Source organism: Azolla caroliniana, unplaced genomic scaffold (assembly GCF_043228905.1).
Source record: "Azolla caroliniana isolate FFs.n. ecotype wild unplaced genomic scaffold, voAzoCaro1.0.p SCAF_12, whole genome shotgun sequence".
Classification (NCBI taxonomy): Eukaryota; Viridiplantae; Streptophyta; class Polypodiopsida; order Salviniales; family Salviniaceae; genus Azolla; species Azolla caroliniana.
The window spans coordinates 1,581,882-1,607,360 of NW_028230447.1; the positions used below are offsets into that span (position 1 = coordinate 1,581,882).

The 25,479-nt window shown below is 39.5% G+C and overlaps 3 protein-coding genes across 4 annotated transcripts; 1 reads left to right on the forward strand and 2 right to left on the reverse strand.

The window, feature by feature from the left end:
• Positions 1-50: 50 nt before the first annotated feature.
• LOC147856756 (uncharacterized) lies at positions 51-8,074 on the forward strand. The gene is made up of 2 exons (XM_087328702.1): positions 51-75; positions 5,903-8,074. The coding sequence occupies exon 2, from the start codon at positions 5,923-5,925 to the stop codon at positions 7,804-7,806; it is 1,884 nt and encodes a 627-aa protein (XP_087184828.1). The 5' UTR covers positions 51-75; positions 5,903-5,922; the 3' UTR covers positions 7,807-8,074.
• A 2,198-nt stretch (positions 8,075-10,272) lies between these two features.
• On the reverse strand, positions 10,273-13,898 carry LOC147856757 (NADH dehydrogenase [ubiquinone] 1 alpha subcomplex subunit 1-like). 2 transcript variants are annotated; one of them, XM_087328942.1, is made up of 4 exons: positions 13,761-13,898; positions 11,515-11,635; positions 10,647-10,730; positions 10,273-10,564 (listed from the first exon to the last, which is right to left on the reverse strand). In XM_087328942.1, the coding sequence occupies exons 2-4, from the start codon at positions 11,611-11,613 to the stop codon at positions 10,544-10,546; spliced, it is 204 nt and encodes a 67-aa protein (XP_087185068.1). In that variant the 5' UTR covers positions 11,614-11,635; positions 13,761-13,898; the 3' UTR covers positions 10,273-10,543. The 2 variants fall into 2 exon arrangements, with proteins under 2 accessions (XP_087185068.1, XP_087185067.1); XM_087328941.1 differs by lacking the exon at positions 13,761-13,898 and having other exon boundaries at positions 11,515-11,670.
• A 2,412-nt stretch (positions 13,899-16,310) lies between these two features.
• LOC147856758 (uncharacterized) lies at positions 16,311-25,038 on the reverse strand. The gene is made up of 6 exons (XM_087328828.1): positions 24,694-25,038; positions 23,565-23,678; positions 23,156-23,242; positions 22,824-22,996; positions 17,000-17,096; positions 16,311-16,656 (listed from the first exon to the last, which is right to left on the reverse strand). Exons 1-6 carry the CDS (start codon positions 24,979-24,981, stop codon positions 16,540-16,542), a joined length of 876 nt encoding a protein of 291 aa, XP_087184954.1. The 5' UTR covers positions 24,982-25,038; the 3' UTR covers positions 16,311-16,539.
• Positions 25,039-25,479: the final 441 nt, after the last annotated feature.

Sequence of the window (25,479 nt, forward strand, 5' to 3'; positions counted from 1 at the left end):
CCTTCTCCTCTCCATCCATTCCATGGCTTCTTCCTCCTGATCTCTCCCCTCTCCATTCCTAGGGTTTCCTTCCAGGTTAGTTTCTCTCTCTCTCTCTCTCTCTCTCTCTCTCTCTCTCTCTCTCTCTCTTGTGCTCTCTTATTTCTCTATACTGGAAAACGGTTCTCCTGTTTAGCTCAATACTGTCACGAATCTCCCTGTAGTTTTGTACCTCATCGCTGTAACGATTCTCTGTAAAGTTTTATATCTCGACACTGCAACCATGCTCTGCGTAATTTCCTTTCCCATTTTATAGATCATATATCTGTTTCTCCTTCGAACATACACACACAGAAAAAAGAAAACTCTCTCTCTCTCTCTCTCTCACACACACACACACACACATGTATGTATGTATTCATATACGCAGAAGGACATAAATTCTTTTATCCTTTTATGCAAAAAAAGAAACAAGTTTTTCTCGTGAAGTGAAGATTCTTTTTAAAAAAAAATCGTTGAACGAAAGCATTATATGTAGTGAAATGAGTACTGTCTCCAAAAATCATATGCTAAATTTCTGCCATGGTCGATTAATTTCTAGAGTACTTGTGAAAGTATAAATTTCAGAACTGTTGCATTCTGAATTGATTGAGTTTAAGCAACCCATTTCATATCAACATACTCGTCCGACATAGGTGATTGGTTTCTTCAATGCTTTCAGCAACATATTTTTATGAATGCTGTATTGGAGAACGTACAGGTTCACACTTTCTATATATCCACATGTCTGTGCGTGGGAAGAGTCATATTTTCAGGAATGAAACATTTCATTCACAAGAAAATTCCTTCATCTTTCCTTTTGCTTCATTTGTATAAACAACACAATTAACAACCTTGGCTCATGCTTTATTCCTTAAAACCAAATCACTTGAACCAATTCTTATATTTACAACCTCGTAACAACTCATAATACATGTGGAACCCTCCAGTTCCTTCTTCTTCGTAGGAGGGATACTATAATCTGATGCTTATCCTCTTAACTAATAAAATTGGTGTCTGTTCTTGAATATCATTTCACATGTGTTAAATCATATCCCACATTATTAACTGTAAGTGATGTTTAAAAACCAAGACTATGTGTTTGTTTAGCAAGATGAAGAGATTACATTATATTTGGTGAATGTTACATTCCTCAGTTGAATGTATCCACTAAGCTCTAAAAAGGCTTTTAAAAATGTGCATTCATTGTTATATACAAAAATAAGTATCATTGCTACCTCCCAAAAAACCATGATTAGCAACCTCCAGGTATATCTTCGCTATCTGAACATCTGGATGAGGCTATGTGATATTGATGTATAGATATGACAACGTAGCCTACAAAATATGAGGGGATACCCTTCACCTATTAAATCGTAGGATTTAAGATTGTTAACTGTTCTGGCGGAAACACCTTCGATATGCCTACAAGCTATCGGTATCAAGGGAAGTGTAATCGTGAAGACTGGTGCACGGAGGTGTCGTTAGGGGGAGAACACGGAAAGCATACCTGGAATAGAGCCCGGGTCGTATACGTAGTTGAGACCCTAAAAGCGACGACACATAGATGAAAACAACAAGAGCTATAGATATGTATTACTGCAATAGTTAGCGATGATTACAAAAGAACACGGCCCACAGCCGGTAGCCTTACAAAGCTTTTTTAACTATGAACCGACCTCCCTAGGCTCTGGATATCTCCCCTTTGCTGAGGTACGCAGACCTCGGTTTATATACTTCTTTTCCTTCATACAACGCCGAGCGGTCGGCTGATTGTGAGGCTCGAAACTCGGCGTTTTACCTAATTCTCCCTTACCTACTCGCCTTACTTCCGGCGTATTATATTTAATTAATTTCTATTTTTGGCCTATGGACAACACCTAGCACGCCCGTGGGACAGGACTTTGTCCGTCGAACCCATGGTTCACCATGGATTTAACAAAACCACACGAATTGCAAAAATGGCCCGTTCCTACGGGGCTTAGAGGTTGGTCTTATTCTTCTTCCAATATGCTGAGGATATCCTCGGGGGCGTGGGGTTGGGTTGGCTGCTCGGCCGATGGGGTTGGTGATGGGGGTGGTGTTGCCGAGTTGGGGATGACGGTGTCGGCGTGTGTGCCCTCCTCTGTTGGGACCGATGCAGGCAGGGTCGGGGTTATAGTCTGTGGCTTCGGTGGGATGTGGACGTTGGTAGGAGCAGACTCCTCCGGTCTAGCTGCCGTGGGGAGTGACTCGGTTCCTTGCTCGGTGTTTGTGGGAGCTCTGTGACTCCCGGTAGCGAGTCGTTCTTCCTCGTATGCTTCGGCTTCTAAACGAAACACCATTAGATCGTCGTTGAATTCCTCCAAGAGTTGCTCGATGGCCGTGGTGTGGGATGTTGCCAAGATATGATATTCTTCCGTTAAGTCCTCACGGAGGGTCTGGATGCTGGTGTTATCCATCTTGTAAAACCCTCGGCCCTCCTTCCGTCGGTTCTCGGCATCCACGCTTAGTATGTGTAGGTCCGTAGCTTGGGCTGACCACTCCTACCAAACATGGTCAAGCGTTTCTTTGATCTTCGTGGTGAATTGTTGGCGATACTTGTGGATTAGGGTCTTGATTTTGATATCGTCCATGCCGATGCTCGCGCGGTGAACTTCCAGTGCCTCCCTTGCGGCCTTGGCTTTTGCGGGTGAAGAGTGCTAACGTAGCTTGATTATCTTTTGCTTTTTCCGTGATGAGCGCGATGGTCTGCTCATAACGGTTGGTGACCTGAGCTACAGTTTCGTCCCTTCCTAGTTACCAAGTGTCCCGGTGTTCTTTGACGGCGATGTGCTCGGATTGCAACTGGTGATATGCATCGGAAATTTTTGCTCGTTGCTCCTCCGAGATCCTCGACTTCTGCATATTTTCGTTGACCATGTCCTGGAAGGCTCATTGATGATGGCGTAATTCCTGGTTGTCGGTGAAGAGCTCTTGTTCTCGTTGGCTATTCCGCTCGGTTTCTTTGATGAACCGTTCCTTAGCCTCAGTTATCGAGACTTGGAGGGTCATCACCTCTTGTTCTCGTGCTTCAAGCGCAGCCGACCTTTCAGCAAGCAAGCGCTTGAGGTCCGCTTCGCGGCTCGCGGCTCATTCTCGTTGTTGGCCAAGAATGTTGTTGTGATTCTGTTCGGCCATTTCGGCCAACGCGATCTGGGCCTGAAGCTCCTCCTGGTAGTCCCTAAGGGGAGGCCCTATCTGGGTTACCGCTTGCTGGAGTTGTGCCGAGGACTCCGTCTATCTGTGTCGCTCGTTCCATGACTTCCGGAGGTGGTGGCGTTTGTGTCGAGGCGTGGCTGGTATGGGGGTGCGGGCTGATATCTGCCCGTGACGATGGCTCACATGCTTGTACCGAGTCAGTCATTGTGCTGGCCTCGGCCATGGCTACTGTGGGGTGGGCGGTGTCGTCTTTGTGTGCTATGGTACCTTCAGCACTCAGGCTCGGGTTCGGAAGAGTGGCTGGTGAGACAGCTTCACTCGGCGTAGGGAGGATTAAGGGCGGCTGTTGCTGCGTGAGTGTCACCGGTTTCTCCTCGGGGGCTTGCCATAGGTCGGTAGCCTGTTTGGCTTGCTGATGCGCCGTTTTGATACGTCGGGCCATGTCCTTGGCTGCCCGAGTAGTGTGGTGTAGATTGCGATATGCCTCAACTAAGGCCATGTTCAGATCCGGTAGTTCCATGAGAAGCGAAGCATTCTGGACTTGCTTCTTCCGTCCTATCTTTTGTAAGGCTTGATCCTCGTGAGGTTCGATTTCACCCATTAGCGCGTGTTGGTTCATCTTTGTTTCGGCGTGCTCCTCGGCCATACGAGCGGCAGCAGCTACTTCGACTGGGCACAACTTACGAGTTAATGGATTTCCTCGTTCGTAGAGGCTCCCGTAGGCTGGACAGGAATGCGTCCGGATTGTGTTGTGCAGAGACATCGTCGGCCACTTGTTTGTAGAGATCCTAGAACCGGATCGTGAATTGTGTGACCGTCTCGTGCGGTTCTTGTCGCATGGAGAAGAACTGTCGGAGCAATTCTCGTTTGGGCACCTCGCGATGGAACGGTTCTAGGAACTGTGTGCGAACGTCGTGGAATGTGCCAAACTCCCCTGTGTCAAGGCCAGAATACCATCGCACAGCTGGTCCATCGAGGGATAGCGTTAACTCGGCAATTTTTGAGGCCTCGATTTCGGCAGGCGAGAAGCGCTGGGTTGAGTGGTTGGCCTGCCGGTGGATACGAAGGCACGGATGTGCGACTCCGCGTCGGGGCTGTCGGTGTATCGTGGGTAAGGATACGACATGGTATCGAATTCGGAGTCTTCCAGTAAAGCCGGAAAAGGGTTAGGGTCAGGGTGGGTGATCTCTGGAGGGCTTGGTGGAGAGGTTGGTGTGGACTCGACTCGCGACCAAGTAGCAGATGGCGAGGATTGCAACCGGTGAGCCTCCGATGTTTTTGGGAAGGACTGGTCCGTGACCGCTGAGTCGGAAGTGCCTTCGACTGGCTCAGGGTGTCGGCCAGATGGCCGAGACCGCTTGATGCGCATGGGCGCCGTAATGGCGGCTGAAGGTTGTTTTCAACGTAGTTCGCTGTGATCTCACAGCTGTAACTGGGCGTGCCAAATTGTGTTAACCATTCTGGTGGAAACACCTTCGATATGCCTACAAGCTATCGGTATCAAGGGAAGTGTAATCGTGAAGATTGGGTCACGGAGGTGTCGTTGGGGGGAGAACACGGAGAGCATACCCGGAATAGAGCCCGGGTCATATACGTAGTTGAGACCTTAAAAGCGACGACACATAGATGAAAACAACAAGAGCTATAGATATGTATTACTACAATAGTTAGCGATGATTACAAAAGAACACGGCCCACAGCCGGTAGCCTTACAAAGCTCTTTTAACTATGAACCGACCTCCCTAGGCTCTGGATATCTCCCCTTTGCCGAGGTACGCAAACCTCGGTTTATATACTTCTTTTCCTTCATACAGCGCCGAGCGGTTGGCTGACTGTGAGGCTCGAAACTCGGCGTTTTACCTAATTCTCCCTTACCTACTCGCCTTACTTCCGGCGTATTATATTTAATTAATTTCTATTTTTGGCCTATGGACAACAAAGATCACCTTATTTCTTTGGGATAACCATCCATATGCTTCATTTCTCTGTTGGACTATTGCCTTTTCTAGTTGATTTCTTTTTCTATGTGATCTGCAGTCTTTTGTGACTGATGGAAACCCTATTATCCCCTAACCTTGATCCATTGGTATTCAAAGTCATGTAATTATGCTTTGATTTCAATCTAACATTCTCATTCATACCATTGCTTTCATTTTATCTGATACGTGAAGTTAGGATTTCTTTTACGGAGTGAGTATTTTTCATTGACATGCTAGATCAACTAGACACTGTACAATTACCAAGTGTTTCAAAAATAAAGCGAACATTTTGGTCAATTTTTTACTTTTATTTAATGATTTAAATCCCAAAGTGAATCATGATTGGTATAAAGGCTGTTAATAACAAGCATATCATAAAGGCACTTTCTTAACTCTGCTTGTATAGTATCTCAATGAAAGGCACTTAGTTCAGAATTCCCTTAGTAATGCAATAATTTATAAATGCACTTACTTAGCTCTCCTTTTGTAGTCTCTCAATGGAAGGCACTCAGTTCAGAACCCCTTTAGTATTGCAATAATCTTTCTATTGATCAAACCATATATTAGTTTCCATCAAGCCAGAAATGATACTAATCTCTGTTATGATTTTCGATTTGATTCTGGAAATAACCCATTATATCTTCTGTTGAATTCTATGGAAATGCTCAGCATTATGAAGTTTTTTCTTATTTTCTTGCTTCATTCTGTCTGAATTCCTTTTTCAGAAGTTAAATTAGAACTGAGGATGGAAGCTCTCGTAGAAGAGTGCAAGATGGGCTTTGCAAGGAAGCTAGCTTCACCAAGTTTGAAGACACGTGAAAAAGCTATCTCACTGCTTGTTGCGTGGCTTACATCTAAGAAGCATATTGAAGATGAAGAGTTGAAAAAGATTTGGAAAGGACTTTTCTATTGTGTGTGGCACTCCGACAAGGTACCTGTGCAAACTGATCTCATTGAAAGATTGACATCAATTCCAGAGAAGCTCGATGGTGCACTTTCATTACAATTTTTTAAGGTTTTTCTTGTGACCATGAGAAGGGAATGGGCTGGGATAGACAGACTCAGATTGGATAAGTTTTATCTTTTGCTAAGGAGGTATTTAGTCCATATGTTGATGGTTTTGGAAAGGTCAGGGTGGGATGCCAGTTTGACCAAAGAGTTTATGGATGCCCTTTTGGAGTGGACATTCTTGGCAAAAGATCATCATGCTGCTCTGGGGATTAATCTCCATTATGCTGATATTTTTCTCAACGAACTTGAGAAATTTCTCCCATTGAGAGATGATATATTTAAGATATTCATAGAGCCTTTCATACAGGTCATTGCCCATGCTTCTGACAAGTCCCTTCTCCAGAGAATTAGAGAAAATATTTTTGGACGCCTTCTTGAGCATGGGCATGCCTATGTTAGGGCCAAGCAGAATGAAACTTTATGCAAATCAGATGCAGAATTGCTTGGGTTCTTGGCTCTCAGCTCTCCATTAACTTTTGAGGCTTTTAAACTTGCATCTATGCCCACTGTTTCACAAGCAAATCGGAAACTTTTGTATGAGTTACATAGAGAATATGAAACTCTTGAGAAGCTTTTCAGTGCCTCTGGCATCGTGCTTCCTATATCTGGAAAGATAAAGAAGAGAAAAAAGATTATGGAACAGGCAGATCCAAAGGTTAAGCAGAAAAAGAAGAAAAATAAGTATGCTACTAAAAGCATCAATGTTCTAGCATGTGGAACCTCAGAAATGGTGGAAGGTGAAGGTTCAGGACAGAAGAGTGAACTAACATTCACAGCAGACAAAAATGGAACCAATGAAGAGCTGAAATTGGGTGAAGCTAATGTATCTGAATGCCAAATAGATACTATTTCAAGTAACGGCACACTTTCTACTGAAAAGAAGGGAAGCAAGCAAAAGATGAAGTTGAGTAAACGGAAAGTGTCTGAGGCTATGACAGACCCTTCAAAAAGTTCCAGGCCAGCCTTGTCAGGCATGAAAAAATCAAATAAAAAGTCAAAGAAAGAAGTTTCTGAAATTCCCTTAGACATTGTTGATGTGGCTGAGAAGCATGCTAACAATGTAAAAGAAATTTCTGATTTTACAGCTGAAAATGACGCCAGAGTATTAACCATGGATGATTCAGTGATTTCAAATCTGAAAAGGCAGTTTGATTTACTTGCAGAAGAAATATCTGAGTCTGACACATGTTTATCACCTGTTGCCATGATTACTGCTGTTTCTCCACGTAATACTGGAAGTAAGAAAAAGAAGCTAGTGGATGTTTGCGAAAATAAAGGAGCAAAGTCGCCCAAAAAAGTTGATGCTGAATCTAGCATGGACACCTTTGAAAGAACTACCACCAGTTCTACTAAGGTAAAAAAGGTAAGATTTGCTCTCAAGAAAAACTTGGTGTGGAGACCAACTTCTCCGCTTCCACCAGAGAGTGTAAGAGTACCTCCTTCAGCCACCCCTCGAGGGAGTGCTTTGAAGAAAGGAGTTCCTCCTGGTCCTATCATTTCTGAAATGAAAAGCATGGCAATAAAACAGCGAAAGGGGACTCCAAGAAGACCTCAAAATAATGCTAGAAGTATAACAAAGAAGCCCAAAACATTATCTAACCGTCGGAATAGCCTTTGAGAATTTATCACCATTCATTTATGTTAAGTGATTTGACCAAAGGCTTGGGTGATTAGATGTGGTTGAAGCAGTAAGATATCTCAACCTTTGAGAGGTGACTGAGAGGCATAAGTCTCTGTCTATGAAGCATCTGGTGATTTGAATTTTGACCTTGATTTCTTTTCTTTTTTCTTTTACCTTCAATCTAATTCTATTTGACACCATTAGGAACTCCGGATACTCTATTGAAAAGGGAATACATTTGTTGAGGTGCTCCTTTTTTTCTGTATCTGAAAGTTTCTGACTATACATAAGTTTGTGTGGCAGAAGTGTTGCTTATATTTCTGATACAGGCTTATACAATATCTTCATGATACTGTACAGAAATGTAAGTCAGAGACAAGGTTCTGTTCTCTATCTATGTATACTCTCTTGATTTAGGAATTCAAATGCCAATATATCAAGCAGAATTACAGAATGGCTGGCTGAATGTTTCTTTGTCAATGCCCTCTGGTATTCTAGGGATTTCACTTGCTCAATTAATCCTGTTTGTTGCTTGAAGAAATTTACTTTGATTCATTGGTTTGTAATTGTATGTGAAAGAGATCATGGTCAGTCAAAAGTTGTCCTACTGTATAGTTTTTTCCATGCAGGGTAAGACATGATCAAAGAACTGGGATAATTTGTGGCCAAGTTGTCCTACTGTTTAGTTGATTGATAGTGTATGGTAATGTACGATGCTTTAAACTAGTTCGCTGCAAAGATCCAGACACAAGTGTGGTAGGTGAACCTCCCATTCTTACTGATGGATATTGTAAAAGAAAATTGCAATATATTATATATATATATATAAATAGATATAGATATTTGACATTATTGATAGTGGATGGTAATTTACAATGCTTTAAACTAGTTCGCTGCAAAGATCCATACACAAGTGTGGTAGGTGAACCTCTCATTCTTACTGATGGATATTGTAAAAGAAACATGCAATATATATTATATATATATAAATAGATATAGATATTTGACATTTCCAAGGCTGTGAAAGAAAATTCACGTGGGATTGTTCTGTGCTCAGTACGACATGATCAAACTAGGACTAGAGTAATTTTATGTTAACCATATTTAGTTGAAATCATTAAATTTATTTTCTGTAGCTACTAATCAATTTTGAATGCCTTTTGAATTATGCTCAGAAAACTTGGTTGACATAATTGATGAATTGAAGGTGCTATTTAAAAGCTTGTGTTAATATCTGATAGGGCTATCTATATAATTATCTCTCTTCATTTTTATAACCTGCACTTTTTAGAATTTGGTAGAATCCAAAAACAGCAGGATAATGTATATGCTTTAAATTTTGTGGTGCAAGAGTCTTAAGACCTCAGGAGTATATTTATCTTGGGTAGTGTTTGAAAGCTTTTGAATGCATATGAAGAAGTAAGGAGTCTGCTTATCTTCGATAGTCCTTGAAAGCATGTTGCCATGCATATGTAATACCTCAAAAATATGCTCTTGGATATTACTAAATGCACATGCAAATTTCCCAATGAAACCTGAGGAGTCTGTTCATCTTGGACAGTCTTTGAAAGCACAGTGCATGCATACGAATGCCTTAGAAATATGCTCTTGGATATGTATTCCAAAATGCATGAGCAAATTCCCCAATAAAAAATGTGCACGAAATCAAAGAAGTGAGTCTGTTCAGAGGGTTGCTTTTCAGAAAAACGTCTTTATGAAGGTGTATTACTGACAATTTGTGAAATTAAAGGTAAAGATATTCTCAGTTACGAATAATGCCATTTCATGGATTGGGCAAACATGACTTTACAACAGTCACGTCCTCAGGAATAGTATACACGGAATGGAATGGCTAAAAAGGCCGTTTTCACCACTACACAGTAAACTGTTGCATCAAACAATTAGACAAACGATTCAATGGATCAATTTCAATACTAAGGAATAGAATGTCTTTAGCAGGAGCTAAATCAAATTATGCATTCACAAATGACATCAATTCGCAGTGAAATTCCTATTTTGTTAACAATGTCTGGTATAGATAAATATTGGCTGTTGTCCATGAAATGAAACAAACACAGTTCTTTTTGGTAGCTGTTCCTACAGAAGGGCAACTTTCTTCCTAGCATACAAAACGAAATGTTGAATATTCTAAAAATTCGTGATGATTAATGATTCCAGTCCATAGATGTGCATTTACTTAAAATCTTTAGGCAAACAAGCTGTAGCTAAAGCATTTCCTACAAAAAAACAGAAACATGAAAATGGGTGGTTTAAAGTTAGAAGCTATTGACAAACTTCAGTCTCCCTATAAAAACAGGTGGTTTAAAAGTGCGGAACCTATATCTGTTTCTCTCTACACGTTCTCAAGGATTAATAGAGAGTGGACAGTTCAATTATGTGATCAATATCTTCCATCATGTGTGCTTGGTTTGAAAGTCAAAACACACCTTGAAAAAGCAAAACCAGAATTCACTATGTTTTAAGCTCAAAATATTTGACGATGCCATAAAATAAAGACACATTCAGAAAAAATGTGGATCTTACTTTGTCAATATCTGAAATCACCCACACGTACTTTTATACTTCTTCCAATGATAAAACATGCTACTAATTGAGTAAAAGTGCAAACGTCAGTGACAATATCAGCAACTTTATATATGATGGCTGAACAAAAATTTCTAGTTTTCTTATTTTTGTAATCAAGATTGTCAAAGTTTGTTCCAATGTGAAACACTCATTCGGCCTTGTTACTCGACTGTAAGCACATCAAAGAAAGAAAATGAAATGGGAGATCTAATATGGAAATCAAAAGAAATAAACATTGAAAGAAAAATTACCTGAGCTGCTTCAGCTTCTTCGCGAACCCTCCAATCTCTTTCTTCCATGGCTCTATCCCAAGCATCTGAGCAAGGATGTTTGGGCTGAAAGTAACATAAATATAGAATAAATCCTAATTAGAGCAGAAACATAAGGAACCCCGATATCCTGGAAAATAGTCACTGGTCTACAAATAGCCAAAATGTTTCACTGATCCCAATCGTACCTTTTCTTTTCCTCTTATATAAACTATATACGATCTCGTGAACGAATGACAAACAGATCTCCTGCTTTTAAGATCCTAGAAAATGTATTAATCTCTCAGGAATTACCACCTGCTGTGATCTATTTGTTTTAGTTGCTACAAAATACATTAATCTTATCTACATCAAATGCTAAACAGGTTTCTAAAAATGGATTCTCAAATGTTAAATAATTTCTTGTTTTAACGTTTCACAGTCTGGCCATCTCCATGCATCCTCCACTTCAGATCATAATATTGTACCATAACATTATGAAGTCAGATCTAACCCCCTCTTTCTTCAATGTCTTTTTTGGATTTCACTGAATATCCTTATATTTATATTAATAGTATACAAATCACCTGGCCCAGCTTCACAATGCATAAATAGTAAGAATTATAAATGGCGCCAATACTCCTGATCTACCTGAGCATTAACCCGTCAAACATTTTGTAGCACCTTTAGCTACATAACCAAGAAAATAATATTAAATATATATAGATATAATATATGCGTGTTTATGCATGTATTAACAGAAATTTTAATTCTGCAAGAAACACTATGTATATACTCACAATCAAGATTAGGTTCACCACCCCAACAATAATTTCGACGGAAAATAATTAACCATTCTATAAAATAATACCTTGCCAAATGCAGCCTTATGGAAGAAATCTTGTGATTGTCCCATTATGAAAATCATCCCAACAATAATTCCCATGGGGAGCATGGATTCCCACCACATTTTTCCTTGTTCCTAAAAACCACTGCATCAGCAAGAAGTTAAGTGAAATAAAACATGTGGATGCTATACAATGTAGACAGTGCTTAGAAGAACAGTCATCTTTTTCCTATCTCAAGTGTCATTTGGCACAACAGCATGGTCTTAACCTCTCCATCACGTATTGAAAAGAATAGAAAAATACTACTTAAATGGGATCCTCAGGGTTTTCTATAAATCTCTGCTGCGACTGTCCCATTATGAAAATCATCCCAACAATAATTCCCATGGGGAGCATGAATTCCCACCACATTTTTCCTTGTCCCTAAAACCACTGCATCAGCAAGAAGTTAAGTAAAATAAAACGTGTGGATGCTATACAATGTAGACAGTGATTAGAAGAACAGTCATCTTTTTCCTATCTCAAGTGTCATTTGGCACAACAGCATGGCCTTAACCTCTCCATCACGTATTGAAAAGAATAGAAAAATACTACTTAATGGGATCCTCAGGGTTTTCTATAAATCTCTGCTGCGACTGTCCCATTATGAAAATCATCCCACAATAATTCCCATGGGGAGCATGGATTCCCACCACATTTTTCCTTGTCCCTAAAACCACTGCATCAGCAAGAAGTTAAGTAAAATAAAACGTGTGGATGCTATACAATGTAGACAGTGATTAGAAAAACAGTCATCTTTCTCCCATCTCAAGTGTCATTTAGCACAACAGCATGGTCTTAATCTCTCCATCACGTATTGAAAAGAATAGAAAAATACTACTTAAATGGGATCCTCGATCCTCAGGGTTTTCTATAAATCTCTGCTGCAGTGATAACCTTTGACAGTTTAAAATCTTAGCCCTCCTCTAAAAATTTTGCAGGTGTCAAACATTGTAAATGCACAAAGTTGCTGGCTAAATGTAAGGATTGGGATATCTAAACTATGACACTTGGAAAATTTACTATGAGAATGGAAGCCAGCCCAATATTATGAATTTGCCACCAAATTAGTACTTGATCTCAGGGGGAAATTGCTGAAGACGGCTTGCCAATGCAGACGCTCACATCTGGACACCCATGCTGTGACACTGATGTGCACAGGCTTACGCACATTGAGCGTACAAATTGCTGGTTAGCTGAATAGTGAGCCAAAAAATAGAATATTCCAACTCAATCTACCAAACACAAAAGAACATGAAATGCCTTCCATATGAGGACACCAGGCACGACTTGCAAGAAATCCCACAATGTTTTATCTTTCAAGAAGTTCTAATAAGAACAAAACCATTGCCAATGACAGTGGACATACTTTTTGCTTGTCGCCTTGATAATAGAGCCAAACAAATGACAGATTCAAATAGTGAAACAAGCTTGGTTCACATTCCAGATTTTACAGTATATTTTTCTTCCTCCATTCTTTTAATCCCTCAATTCCACGGCAGGGGAGAGTGCATTGAACATTTTCTGGTTCCATGGGTCATATTGGTTCTCTATGGACATAAATGTATATCATCATCACCTTTCTCTTTCATACACGCTTACAAACATACAAGTACAAACCCCCTACTTCTCTCCTCTACAAGAATGTTCCACTTTGTTGAGTCAGCAACAGAACCAAGTAGTTACGTTGGTAGGGAAGAACTGTGGGAGCATCGAAGCAGAAAGCAAGTAAAATAACATCATTTTTATAGGTGAGAGGTTAAAGGCCCACCAGGACGATGGGCTTCCTTATACCAATCTATTTCCAACATAAACTTCCATATATCCTCCATCCCAGTTGTCATATGACCTTATACGGCATCATAGACAGAACCCAAGTTTGATCATCACTATGGGATCACCCCCGCTCCATGGATTAAACCACAGAGATAGATCACCAACAAAGCACCATTATTTTACCACACATGCTCACATGATCTTATTCGGCGATTTCTTGGGTGGAGGATAAAACAATTTAGGCATATTTTACATCTCTGTCGAAACTCTGATGATGTTGACATTGAAAGAAAAACCCAAAAAGAAAACAAAGAGAAACCCAAAAAGCAACAAAATAGAAATACAGATGAAAATAAAAGAAACAGAAACAAAAATTCAAAATACAACAACAGAAAACACAGAGAAAAATAACATTAACACTGATGACGATGAACAGGGATGGTGGGTTGATTACCTGGACCAGTATGACAGAGATCCTTGCGAAGCAGGCGAACGATCTGACCTAAACGCCAAAAGATCTAAAATGAATTGAAAGATGAGATGTGAAGATAAGAGCTATTTACGAGTACAATTTACTGGTTCCATTAACCTGCAATTATGCATAATACAAGCTCACTAATAGTGCCATGGTTTACGGACAATAGATCTTATCGAATGTTAAGGACACGACACGGATTTTTTACAATGATGGTATACATCGGATTTTTACAAATAATCTACAAAGAGTAGTATCAAGGATTATAATCTACAAAGGGTAGTATCAAGGATTGATTACCGTCGTGTGTGATGTTCCCTTTTCGTCTTAAGAAGCTCTACTCATCTCGTGCCAGCTATGATGCTCCCAAGTCCTTTGGCATCTTGATATCGAGAATAGTTGTTCCCATTCTTGAATTGTTGAAATAAGAGTAGGGGTTTGTGACATTTGTGGTGTTGTTCATTAGGGGCAAGGGTAAATGCCCAAGAAAGTATTGAAAATTCGGATCCAAATGATCTCATTGCTAATTGAACAAACTTAAAGCAATTAACATAAGAGGTGGATTGGGATAATTCTCCTCACCCAATTGAATGTTGTCAAATAGAGAATTTTGTATTGGTCCATCTTATCTTCACATCATGTACAGAAGCCAAGCATAAATACCTCAGAATGCTAATGCACCTCGGTACAAAGGTGAAACTCCAGAAACTAAAATAGAAGAATCTCAAAAAAGCACACAATTAATTGAAAGCCCTATTTATACCATTAAACTCACCTATATCCAAACCATAATGTGGACAACCATATAACCATCGATGCATGAAATGGTCACATAATACTATCAAATGCCTTTCAAAAACGTTGCTTGTTTAAGCTACAACAAAAGATATTAGGGACATAATTGATAAAAAGTAAAAGACATAGAAAGGTTGATATGACATTTGATGATCCAAGTTGCACTCAAGCTCTTTCCATAGACACAATTAAGAAAGTGGTGGATTTTTTAGTACATGAGCCTTATATCCCTACATGTTTAGATAAGGGCATGTACAACCAAGCCTAACATTAAAATGATTGTACTAATTTAAGAGGCCCTAAAGATGGAAGGTATTAAATTAGCCTTGGACGTAGGATCATGTGTCCTCATATTGTTTTTTGTCCACCTTGCCAAGCTTTTACTTGTACATCACCTATGTGTTTTGGTTGGTGGCATCAAAGGCTACCCCATGCTATTACTAGAGGTGTGTCTATTGTTTGCCCTTACAATGGGAATATGACTTTAGCATTGTTAGGTCTTGTAAGGAAATCGAGATCCCAATGAGCTTTTTGAAACAATGGTTCAACAATTGGATGTGGAAGTATTATGTTACCACTTCCTAGATTCTTGCACAGTTATGTGCATGCATGCCGAATTGTTGGGACAAGATAACCTTTTACAAGATTTTGAAGTGTGCAAAAGCTTTTATTGCCATTGACCATAATGCCAAACAAACCAAAATCCATACACATAGATGAAGATTGAAAAGAATTCCAATGGTGATAATAAGATTTCTTTTGAAAAGGTTGCCCTCCAAGCTTTAACAAGACACATAGAAGAGGGAAGAAGAGCAATAATAAGGAATGCTTGCCATGACATTAAATTATCAATATTAGTCTTCACCAACAAACCAATCACCATGAGACCCAATTAGACACTCTTAATGAGGGCTCAAATTCCTCTCCTTTTGAAATCCTTCTTTTTCCAAATCAACTTCCCGATTTAACACTCTTAACGTGTGATTCAATCATTTTGAAACCTAATTGCACCTCTTGTGCTTGATTTTGCAATCATAAATTTTGCAAACCAGCCTCCATTTCCTCAGAATTTGATGCAATTCCTACATTAAACCACAAACAACAGAACTTAAGATAACTACAGCATAGAACTAATCAACTCAAGTTAGGAAGCCCAATGTTGATTTTTTCCATTCAAATCATCTGTCCAAGTGATAATGGAGAACATACTGAAAGTTTAGGATTTGCAACAAAGCTAGCATACATAGATTTAATGCCCATTTGTATGCAACAAGTTAAACTTCTTTGCAATAAACAGAAAGTACCCCATAAAATTGACATACAACTAATTGATAACTGATGCTAAAAAAATCAACACTTGATATACATATGGAATGTACAAGAGATGGAATCCCAACGCTACCTTCAATAATCTTTACCATGTATCATTGGGAGTTAAATGTGCATCAAATGGTCAACCTACAAAGGTTTGCAGTACATAATAAAAGATGACACACCAGATTGATTTCACCCAGAATCCTACATTGTCACTTTTGCTTTCTATTGTTAATTTTGCCAATCTTCTAACATGAGTTGATTATGTCCAAGTCATGCATCTTCATGTTCCACTAATATCATATTGCGACAATTTAGCTCCAAAGGCAATGGAGAATGGCATCATTAATTTAGAACGCTATATATCATCAAAGAAAAAATAAGTTTTGATATTTTGAGAAAAAATAAGTTTGATGTTCCCACAGCACAAATAATAAAGCTTGATTTATTCCAATCACAGGACAGCAGTAATAACTATTTGTTCTCTCTATGGCCTGTTAACTGGATTATGAAAACAAGATTATTTAATATACATTATTACATCCAAGAATATTGTTTATGTAAACCATGTTCATAGTATATGTCACTATAGACAGTTACAAGTGTACAGACTTACTACTCCTGCTCTCACCAAAGGATCAGTGACATCTCATTTATCATTGTGAACCCTCCCATGATTTGGCATTGCAAGGTCAAATGAACCAATATCCACATTGAAAGTGAGTGATGTCACTTCATCTACATACCTCAATTCATAGTCTCCCTCCTAGCATACATGTTACAGAAAAAGAAAGCATCAGAATTTTGGTGAACGCCATCCTAACTTTTTTGTGGTTATGTGCCTAGACATCCATCTGGATGGGCACCTAAAGTGTTCTATCTAGTGCGAGAGGCACATGAAAAAGAAAGCAGATTTCCAATGTGTGAATAAATACATCATTAGTTAGAGGGAGATTGAGGAGATCCTATTTAGACATCCAGATGGGCACCTGAAATATTCAGCACTTTCACAAGATATAATATTATAGTAGGGTAAACAGCACAAAATTGTTCACAGAATCAGACGTAATGTAACCTATATTAACAAAACATACTATTACCGTCCTTACCATTTTGCCAGATGAAGTTGCAAGAGGACATGCAGAAGTGTATTCGAAATTAGTTCCAGGAAGCAAAACAGGCTGCTGACCAACAATACCTGGACCCCTATTACCACCACAATCTGTTTATTAATATGACTTTTCTGCAATCTATTCTCTTTGAGTGCTAGCATAAAACAGTTTAAAAACTAGGAAAAAGATAATCCCCTCTTCTAATAGTATCTCCAGCAGTGTAGAGCTTGAGGAGTTCTTCACAAACACACTTCTGCACCAGTAGAGTCATCATTAGGCAGCATTGAACTGACATCTACTCTAATGCTGGAAATGGAGGTAGGCACGAGTGTCACATTAGTGCTAATCACTTACGAGAGTTTCACTTAAACACTTACATTTGTTTCATTGTCTTTATCACATGTTAAATAAAGTCAAAATGATTAATTATTATTGGCACAACCAGCTTCATACAAGGTTTAGGAATTTAAGATGAGAGTAATTAATACTCAGAATCTTGGTTCGAAAGGAGTTATTGAGTATCAACTGGACATTTCCATTTTAGTACCTTGTTTGGCAATACCAACATTGGTCAAAAGGAAGAACAAGGGGAAAATTTATAAACCTTCGAGAAAAACCTTAGAACAAATATGTAAATACCCTTGTTTACCATCTTCTCTCTCTCTCATAGGCCAAACGTGGTTTCATGGACTATAAAATATCTATTTAAATTTCCCTCCTCCTTGAGACAGGATTGCTTCCCATGAAGATCATGGCCATGGACAGGGTTGTTAAATACATGCTTGGGGTTCAAAAAAGTCCCTCACATTAACTTCCTAGAATTGCATGGGAAGCAAGTAAAAAGATCCAAAAGACGCATAAAAGCCAAAATTTTGTGTTCCAGTTGGATGCAAGATATAGTAAAATGGTTTGGTAGATGGGATGCAAGACACTTGCTTCATGATGCATCACTAGATTCCTCCGTAAATGAGGACTTTTTGTAATGCCAATGTATCATGACATGGGACAAATGTGGAGGCTCACGCTTCACACATTATACTACATATGTTGCACCTAACTACAAAACCATATTCTTCGCGGAACGGGGAAACCGTACACATCGATACATGTTAGAGCCCATCCCGTTATTTGCCATTCGAACCATTGCTTTCATGTGACTTAGCTCACATGCATTGTGAGATGGGGCGTTGGGGCACAAGTGATGAGAGTGACCAACTATGCACACTTTGCCTAAACAAGTTCGAGAGTTTGAGTATCACACTTTGATACAATGCTCTGCCTTTGATCATATTCGACCATGCTTTCCACATATCTTTGACCGAGCCCAATCCTCACACTAATTTCTCTCATAACCACAATGTGCAATTTCGATTGCAACATTTGTTGGTAAAGTTCTTGAACATTGAGAGTTGCTACTCATTTTCACATGTATCACGTGAAATGTAATATTTTTGGTCTCATTGGTCATATTTGACCTCCAAAGACAATAATAGAACCTATCTATCTATCTAACTACACATATTGCACCTAGCTACAAAACCATATTCTTTGCGAAACGGGGAAACCATACACATCAATACATGTTAGAGCCCATCCCGTTGTTTGCCATTCGAACCATTGCTTCCATGCAACTTAGCTCACATGCATTGCGATGTGAGATCGGGCTTTGGGGCACAAGTGATGAGAATGGTCAACTATGCACACTTTTCCCTAAACAAGTTCGAGAGTCTAATATCACACTTTGATACAATGCTCTGCCTTTGATCATATTTGACCATGCTTTCCACATATCTTCGACCAAGCACAATCCTTGCACGAATTTCCCTCACAACAACAATGTCTTCCCTCACACAACGGCCAATCCCCCCAAACTTTGTAGAGTAATACAAAATAGTTGGTATGATGAGGAATGTCGTGATACAAGGAGATGCTTGCAACGTGATGTAACTCGGGGCATTTATACACAACCAAGCAAGCACAACCTTCCAACGCCTTGTAAGGAAGAAGAAGAGATTGTATTTAGCTAAATTTGAAGATCATTTGTATCGCTTGTTTCTAGGCCGAGAGAGTAAAAGAGCATGGAAAATGTTAAATGAGAGGCACCCACCACACAACTAACCTCACCTCAGGTGAGGCATGAATATGCAAAGGTTCTATATGATATCCCGGGGCAACCTTCTCTTCTCCACCCGAATGCCTCACGCCCACATGAATCAACCTTCTTTACACCACAAAATGTAAGAATGCCATTGATCGGCTACAATTGGGAAGGCCCAAGATCATGATGGATTGGCGGGTGAGCAATTTATCTATGCCCGTGACACGTTGCTCCCATTGCTAGCACACATCTTTAATAGAGCCATGTGTGAAGGTTTCCCCACTAGATGGACTCAGCATACCATTGTACCAATCCTCAAGAGTGGAGACCCCATGATGCCAAGCAACTATAGGAAAATCATGATTGGCCATTACTTGGCTAAACTATATGGGTCGATTCTAGAATCAGAATTGAGTATATGGGTAGAGCAGAATGGCTGCTGTTTAGTTGGACAGGCAAGCTTTCAGAAGGGGTTCACAACTTTGGATCACATATTCACCCTCCGGGCCCTTATTGAGGAGGGCAGATCCCACAATAAGAGGATTTATTGCTGCTTTGTGGATTTCCGAAAAGCCTTTGACACTGTGACTCTATGACAAGAAAAGTGTGGTCTTCCAAGGGCTTGTTAGAGGCGATGGCTAGCACAATTGGAGTGAAGCAAGGATGCCCACTATCCCCCACTCTCTTTGGTCTCTATATAGATGAGGTATCACATTACATAGAGAGATTGGGGAGTTCTGGAGCACGCCTAGTAGGTATAGCTATACAAATATTACTATATGCTGATGATATTGTGCTGACTTCTGACTCTCCGGAGGGACAACAAAGACATCTAAATGCCTTAAAACTATTTTGTATGGACAAAGGTTTGTCAATCAACATGGAGTAGAAACATGGGGACTGAGTCTTAACAAGGCAAATCATTGGAAAGATTTAGAGAGACCTTTAGTGTCAATGATTGCTCGCATGATAAGGAGCAAAGCATCAGTGCCCCACGATATAATCCGGGCAGAGACGGAAGCAACACCTATAATAACCGAGGCATTGTTCTGATCAATGACATTTATCCAACGTTTTTGGGAGCTCTGTAAACGAAGGTACCCAAGGTTGGCACTTATGTCATCAAGACAACTGGCTGAAAATGGAGACACTCATTGTTGGCATTCTGAAATGCAGCAATGGTTCGAGTCACATGCACTACCCCCGTTCCAATATAGCTTGGACTGTCCCCATCTAAATATGACCAAAGTAGAAAAGAACAGAGTGATCCGAACTGATATTATTAACTTGGAAAACAAGATAACATGGATCAGCCCCAAAATATCACTTGGTACAAAGATGGCCCACTATAAGACACACTTCTTACATACATTGGAGGATGGATTTGTCATCAGGCCACCTTAAATGGACATACATCTATCCTATGCGCTGCGTAGTGTGATAGGGCGGCTGCGAACTTCATCACATTAGCTACAAATTGAGGTAAGGTAGGCAGATATACACGACTACCTCTAGAAGAGAGAATTTGCCAATTGTGTCATCAAGGAGTGGAATCTGAGGAACACTATGTTTGTCATTGTAGTGTCTTTTATCAAATCAGAGGGAGATACCATTGCCTCTTTAAACAAGGCTTTGGCCCACTACGCAAGGTAATGGAATATGAGGACCAATGATGCCTAGGACTTTTCTTGCTAGAGCTCAAGAGACATCGAGAAAAGTTGTTGAAGAATATAGCCACACAAACTCATCCACAAAGAACAATCACAATTTTCTTTAGCCCCATCACTCCTACTTAATGCTACAAGTCAATCACAGGATACACAAATTGGCTCTAGACTAGGACTTAACAAAGGGGTTACAATTGATCGGGAAATAGCAATTTGCCGTGCACGTAGGCCCCAGCGCCCCAGCCCCATGGACCACGACCTCGACACCCTTGTCATCGACAGATAAAAGCCATTATCTCCCGCCATCGTAGGTGCTTCCCTCGCTTCGGAGACATTTCCATTCTGGATCGACCTATGCTAGAGATCTTTCGAAGCCAAACGCTACAATATACCTAACTTGAGAATCTCACATGTGCCAAAAACCACATTCCCTCGTTTCTTCTCTTCTCATCTTATTTACTTTTATATTTACTGTGTAATATTTATTTTATTTTGATTTGTTCTCAAAGACGAGACAACACTTAAGATGTAATCTCGTTAATATCTCTCTCTCTCTCTCTCTCTCTACAAAACACTACAAATGTACCACAAATAAATGGTGCCATTGCTATATGGGTAGTAGGACATATTGAATCATCACTAGGCAAAACGAAGTCCATCGAGGAAAGAATTTCAACTTGCCCCAATTAACAAAATTACCACATCAATAATCCCTTCAACTTTTGTACATACACTCTAACTCCATGCACATATCCCATAATGATGGAATCCCCAAGATCTCAAAATGAAGAAAATGATCGTCTCTAATCACTGGTTGAGGTAAGTGATATTTGCAACACCCATCGTCTTGGTATCAAATACCCAAATTTTGACAAGAAACCAGACATTCCATGAAGTGATGAATCCTATCTTCCATTAGAACAATGCAAAGGTCAATAAACCCATAATTGGGCAGGATGTGTAATAATCATTGTGTTTCAACAAAATCAAAAACCTTTCACAAGAGGAACAGTCTCTAGGATCTCCAAGCTTCAAAAGTGTGTTGCATTGTCTACTACAGAAGCAGAGTATGTGGCTGCCACTGAGGCATGTGAGCAGGTTTTATGGATTTCATGTCGGTTGGGAGATCTTGGCATTATAGAGTTGCGTGTTCTTCATTGTTACAATCAGAGTGCTCTTATGCTGGCACAGAATTCTATCTTTCATGCAAAGATGAAGCACATACAAGTGAAGTATCACTTCATCAGTGAAACACATGCATATAGGTGATAACCCAGCAGATCTTCTCACAAAGAGTCTTCCAGCAGAGCAGTTTGCTCATTTTCAACAAATGCTGGGAGTTAGATAGATATATGTATTTCAGCTTTGCACATACGGAGACTTAGTTGATCCTTTCTCCTCTCGAAGCAAGTTGCCTTTAGGTGGGAGGTTGTTGAGTATAAAGGGCCACCATACCTTTTATTAGTGCACAAGTGTGAACACACCCTTGCCACACTTTAACCTTCATATGTATATATAAACCTAAAGAGAAGACACCGAAAAGAAGGAACTATTGAGCATCTCTCTATCTCTGCCTCTGCTTCTGCAGCTGTCTCACTCAATGTCTGTATGTGTGTCTGGTTCAGAGGTGCCATTAATCTGCTCTCAGCTCCCTTCAGTTCAAAGTCCATTGTATGCATTAACCTTGAAACAAAGGATCACTTAGCACGATCATAAACTTTCGCCAAATTTAATTGCACCATAATCAACTCATGATGAGTAAATCAGCTATAATCCATGGCCATTTGAACATCAAGCACATCCTTGTTAAGCCCCTGTTGGACGTTGTATGGTGAAAATTATATTGGGCTATGTGTATCAACTTTGGCAAATAATTTTGTAATCTATTTGCCAAGACCTTTGTAAATACCACAAGATCAGTTCATTGTTACACAAGATAATGCACTATATTTTCCTTGGCACATAATGAATATCTTGTTAGATTCAAATTGTGTGCAATTTGCAACTATTTGAAGAATATTTAATTTAGAAATATGATACAAGTTCAACCCCTTACCTGACATGTTCAGTTCTACCATTTGCATCTGTGATACACCAATGCCTACTTAACACCTGTACAGGTCTAGCACAAGTGTTACTAATGCGGACTCTATAGGCAAAAAAGTATTGTCCTTTCAAGGGCTGGCTGCGTTCACTGATGTAAATGCTCCTCACTTCCACTCGAATTCCCTGCTATCACAAATTATTTATATGACTTTTTACCTTTCCTATATAATAATACACATTTCTTTTACATACCTTACACAATTCAAGGTGATAAATTGATTAAAAATTAAGCTAATAAATCATGATTGTAGTAAGAATTGAACAAAGGAAAGAAAAAGTTACATGTGTAATAGTATCGCTGTAACAACGTGGATCAGAAACACATTTCGGTAACATGTCCTCTAACTGCTTACGATACTCCGTGGCATCCTGAACTATGGCCAGTCAGCACTTTTCATAAATAAAATAAAGTTACATACACACACAGTTTGAATCTACATAATGTATATATCAAATCTAAATAAATGAGGTACTTTGTGGCATTCTAAAAATTGACAAGCCAATGGTCTCCATAAGGAAAAAAAGAACAGCATATATAAAGTAATAATCTATACCTACTTATATACAAAGTAGTAGTCTAATATATATATATATATGATTCAAACCTAAGCAATTTTGGTACTTTGTGACATCTTGAACTTTAGTCACTCAGCACAAAAATGATGAAGAAAAGATTAACATAGATACATACTTCAAAACGCTCCTCTTCCACAGCTTTATTGATCAGTGTTTGTAGCTTTAACACTGGATCTTGCTCCAAGAGTGCATTGATGGTATCACGCGTAGATGCAGCGTTGGCATAATCCTGAAGAAAAACAAATCACAGTAAGGCACATTAATAGAGTATATTTTATACCAGAAATTCTCCCACAAACTCGAAACTGAATGAGTTCCATTCCTCAAATGTAAATATATGCCGAACATCAATGGTACAAACAAATGTGAGAAGAACAAGATGTCCATATGTGATCTTTGATTGCCTGAAATCTTATTCTCTGTGTTACAACAAGATAGCCATTGACTAGGCATAGTACAAGCTTTCTACATTCATTTTACCTCCTTAAAAGCAAAACTTTCATATAATAATGATAATAACTGATCTTTAAATACTTGAATCAAAAAAATTCTATGCTGGAAAATTCAAGTGTACAAAAAATATCTGAATTGGTCACAACAAAAATGAATCAAGATGGCAATTTGTCAGCCACAAAAGCATTCATATACCTTGTAGCACTACCACCTTTACTTGCCAAAAGAATAAGTAAAACAAAAACGTAACACACATATGGACATTGAAAGGTAACATAGCAGCATTATCGTCCTCCCAATGTGTATGCATATAGGAAAAAAAGTCTGGATTTAACACATGAAAAGACGATACGTACATGAAAGAAGATAGTGTATGAACGCGAGGAAGAACATTAGAGTACATGAAAGAAGATAGGTGTATGAACGCGAGGAAGAACATTAGAGTTAAGATGTGCGTATGGATATGAAAAATGGGATGAGATTGCGCATGAACATGCTGAGGAAGCTCAACTTCGATATGAAGAAGTAGAAGAAGATAAGACTCAACACATGCATAAGTAGATGATGAAACAAGATCAAATTTAGCATATGCCTATGGAAATGAAGAAGAAGAGGATGATAATGATGAGACTTAAGATATACGTATAGATCGGGAGAATCATTGTAATACATGCATATGGACATGAGAGATAAAGGTTATTCTAACACAAAACATATATAATTGAAGCATAAGAAGAAAAACAAATGCATATAACAAAAATAAGTAAATAAATGGCAATAACGTATCTGACCTCTTGTGCGATTGCCATCTCCATTTGCCTGTGGAGTTGTTGGAGCATCTCTTCTGCAAAAGAGGAGGCGCTGTTGAGCCTTGGCTTCCCAGAGGAGCTGGCCGAAATCCTAGAGCTTCCAGTAGGCGGCAGGTGAAGAGACAGGCTTCTGCTGCTGGGGAGGATCGGAGGGCAAAGGGAGGGGGAAGAAAGGAGTTTCCAGGGCGCTCTGGTTCTTGCATCAGGCTGAGGGCGAGAGGAATGACTGAGGAATCGAAGGGAAGCAGCCATTTGCGTTGCTTCCCACATGAAATCAGTCAGAAGCTTTCTCTTCAGCTCCACATTTGATATAGTTCCGACTCTGTGTGTGTGTTTAGAAAACCGGTTCGGTTCAAGCTTGAAAACACTCAAACTGGTTAAGGCTTAACCGGTTTAAAACCGGTTAAGCTGAAACCGAACCATAGCTGATTCCTACCACTAGGGTAAAACCTTACCCAATGTAGACTAGAAGGTCATGGGTTTAGCCCCTACATTTTATAGTGGCATCTAGTAAATTAAGAGAATATGTATGTGCAGGGTAATAAAGAGGTGAGATAATTGGGTTTTGAACCTAAGACATAGTGTTAATAGTGTAACGACTTATCACTAGGGTAAAATGAGAGAGAATATTTGTTGGCATCAAAGTTGTTGGCAATCTCAAGGATATTATTACATTGAGATGGAAAAGAATGTCTAAACTCACATTTGAATTGAATGGCAAGGTTAGGCTTGGTCTCACAATTCAATCAAACAACAAGGATGGGCTTG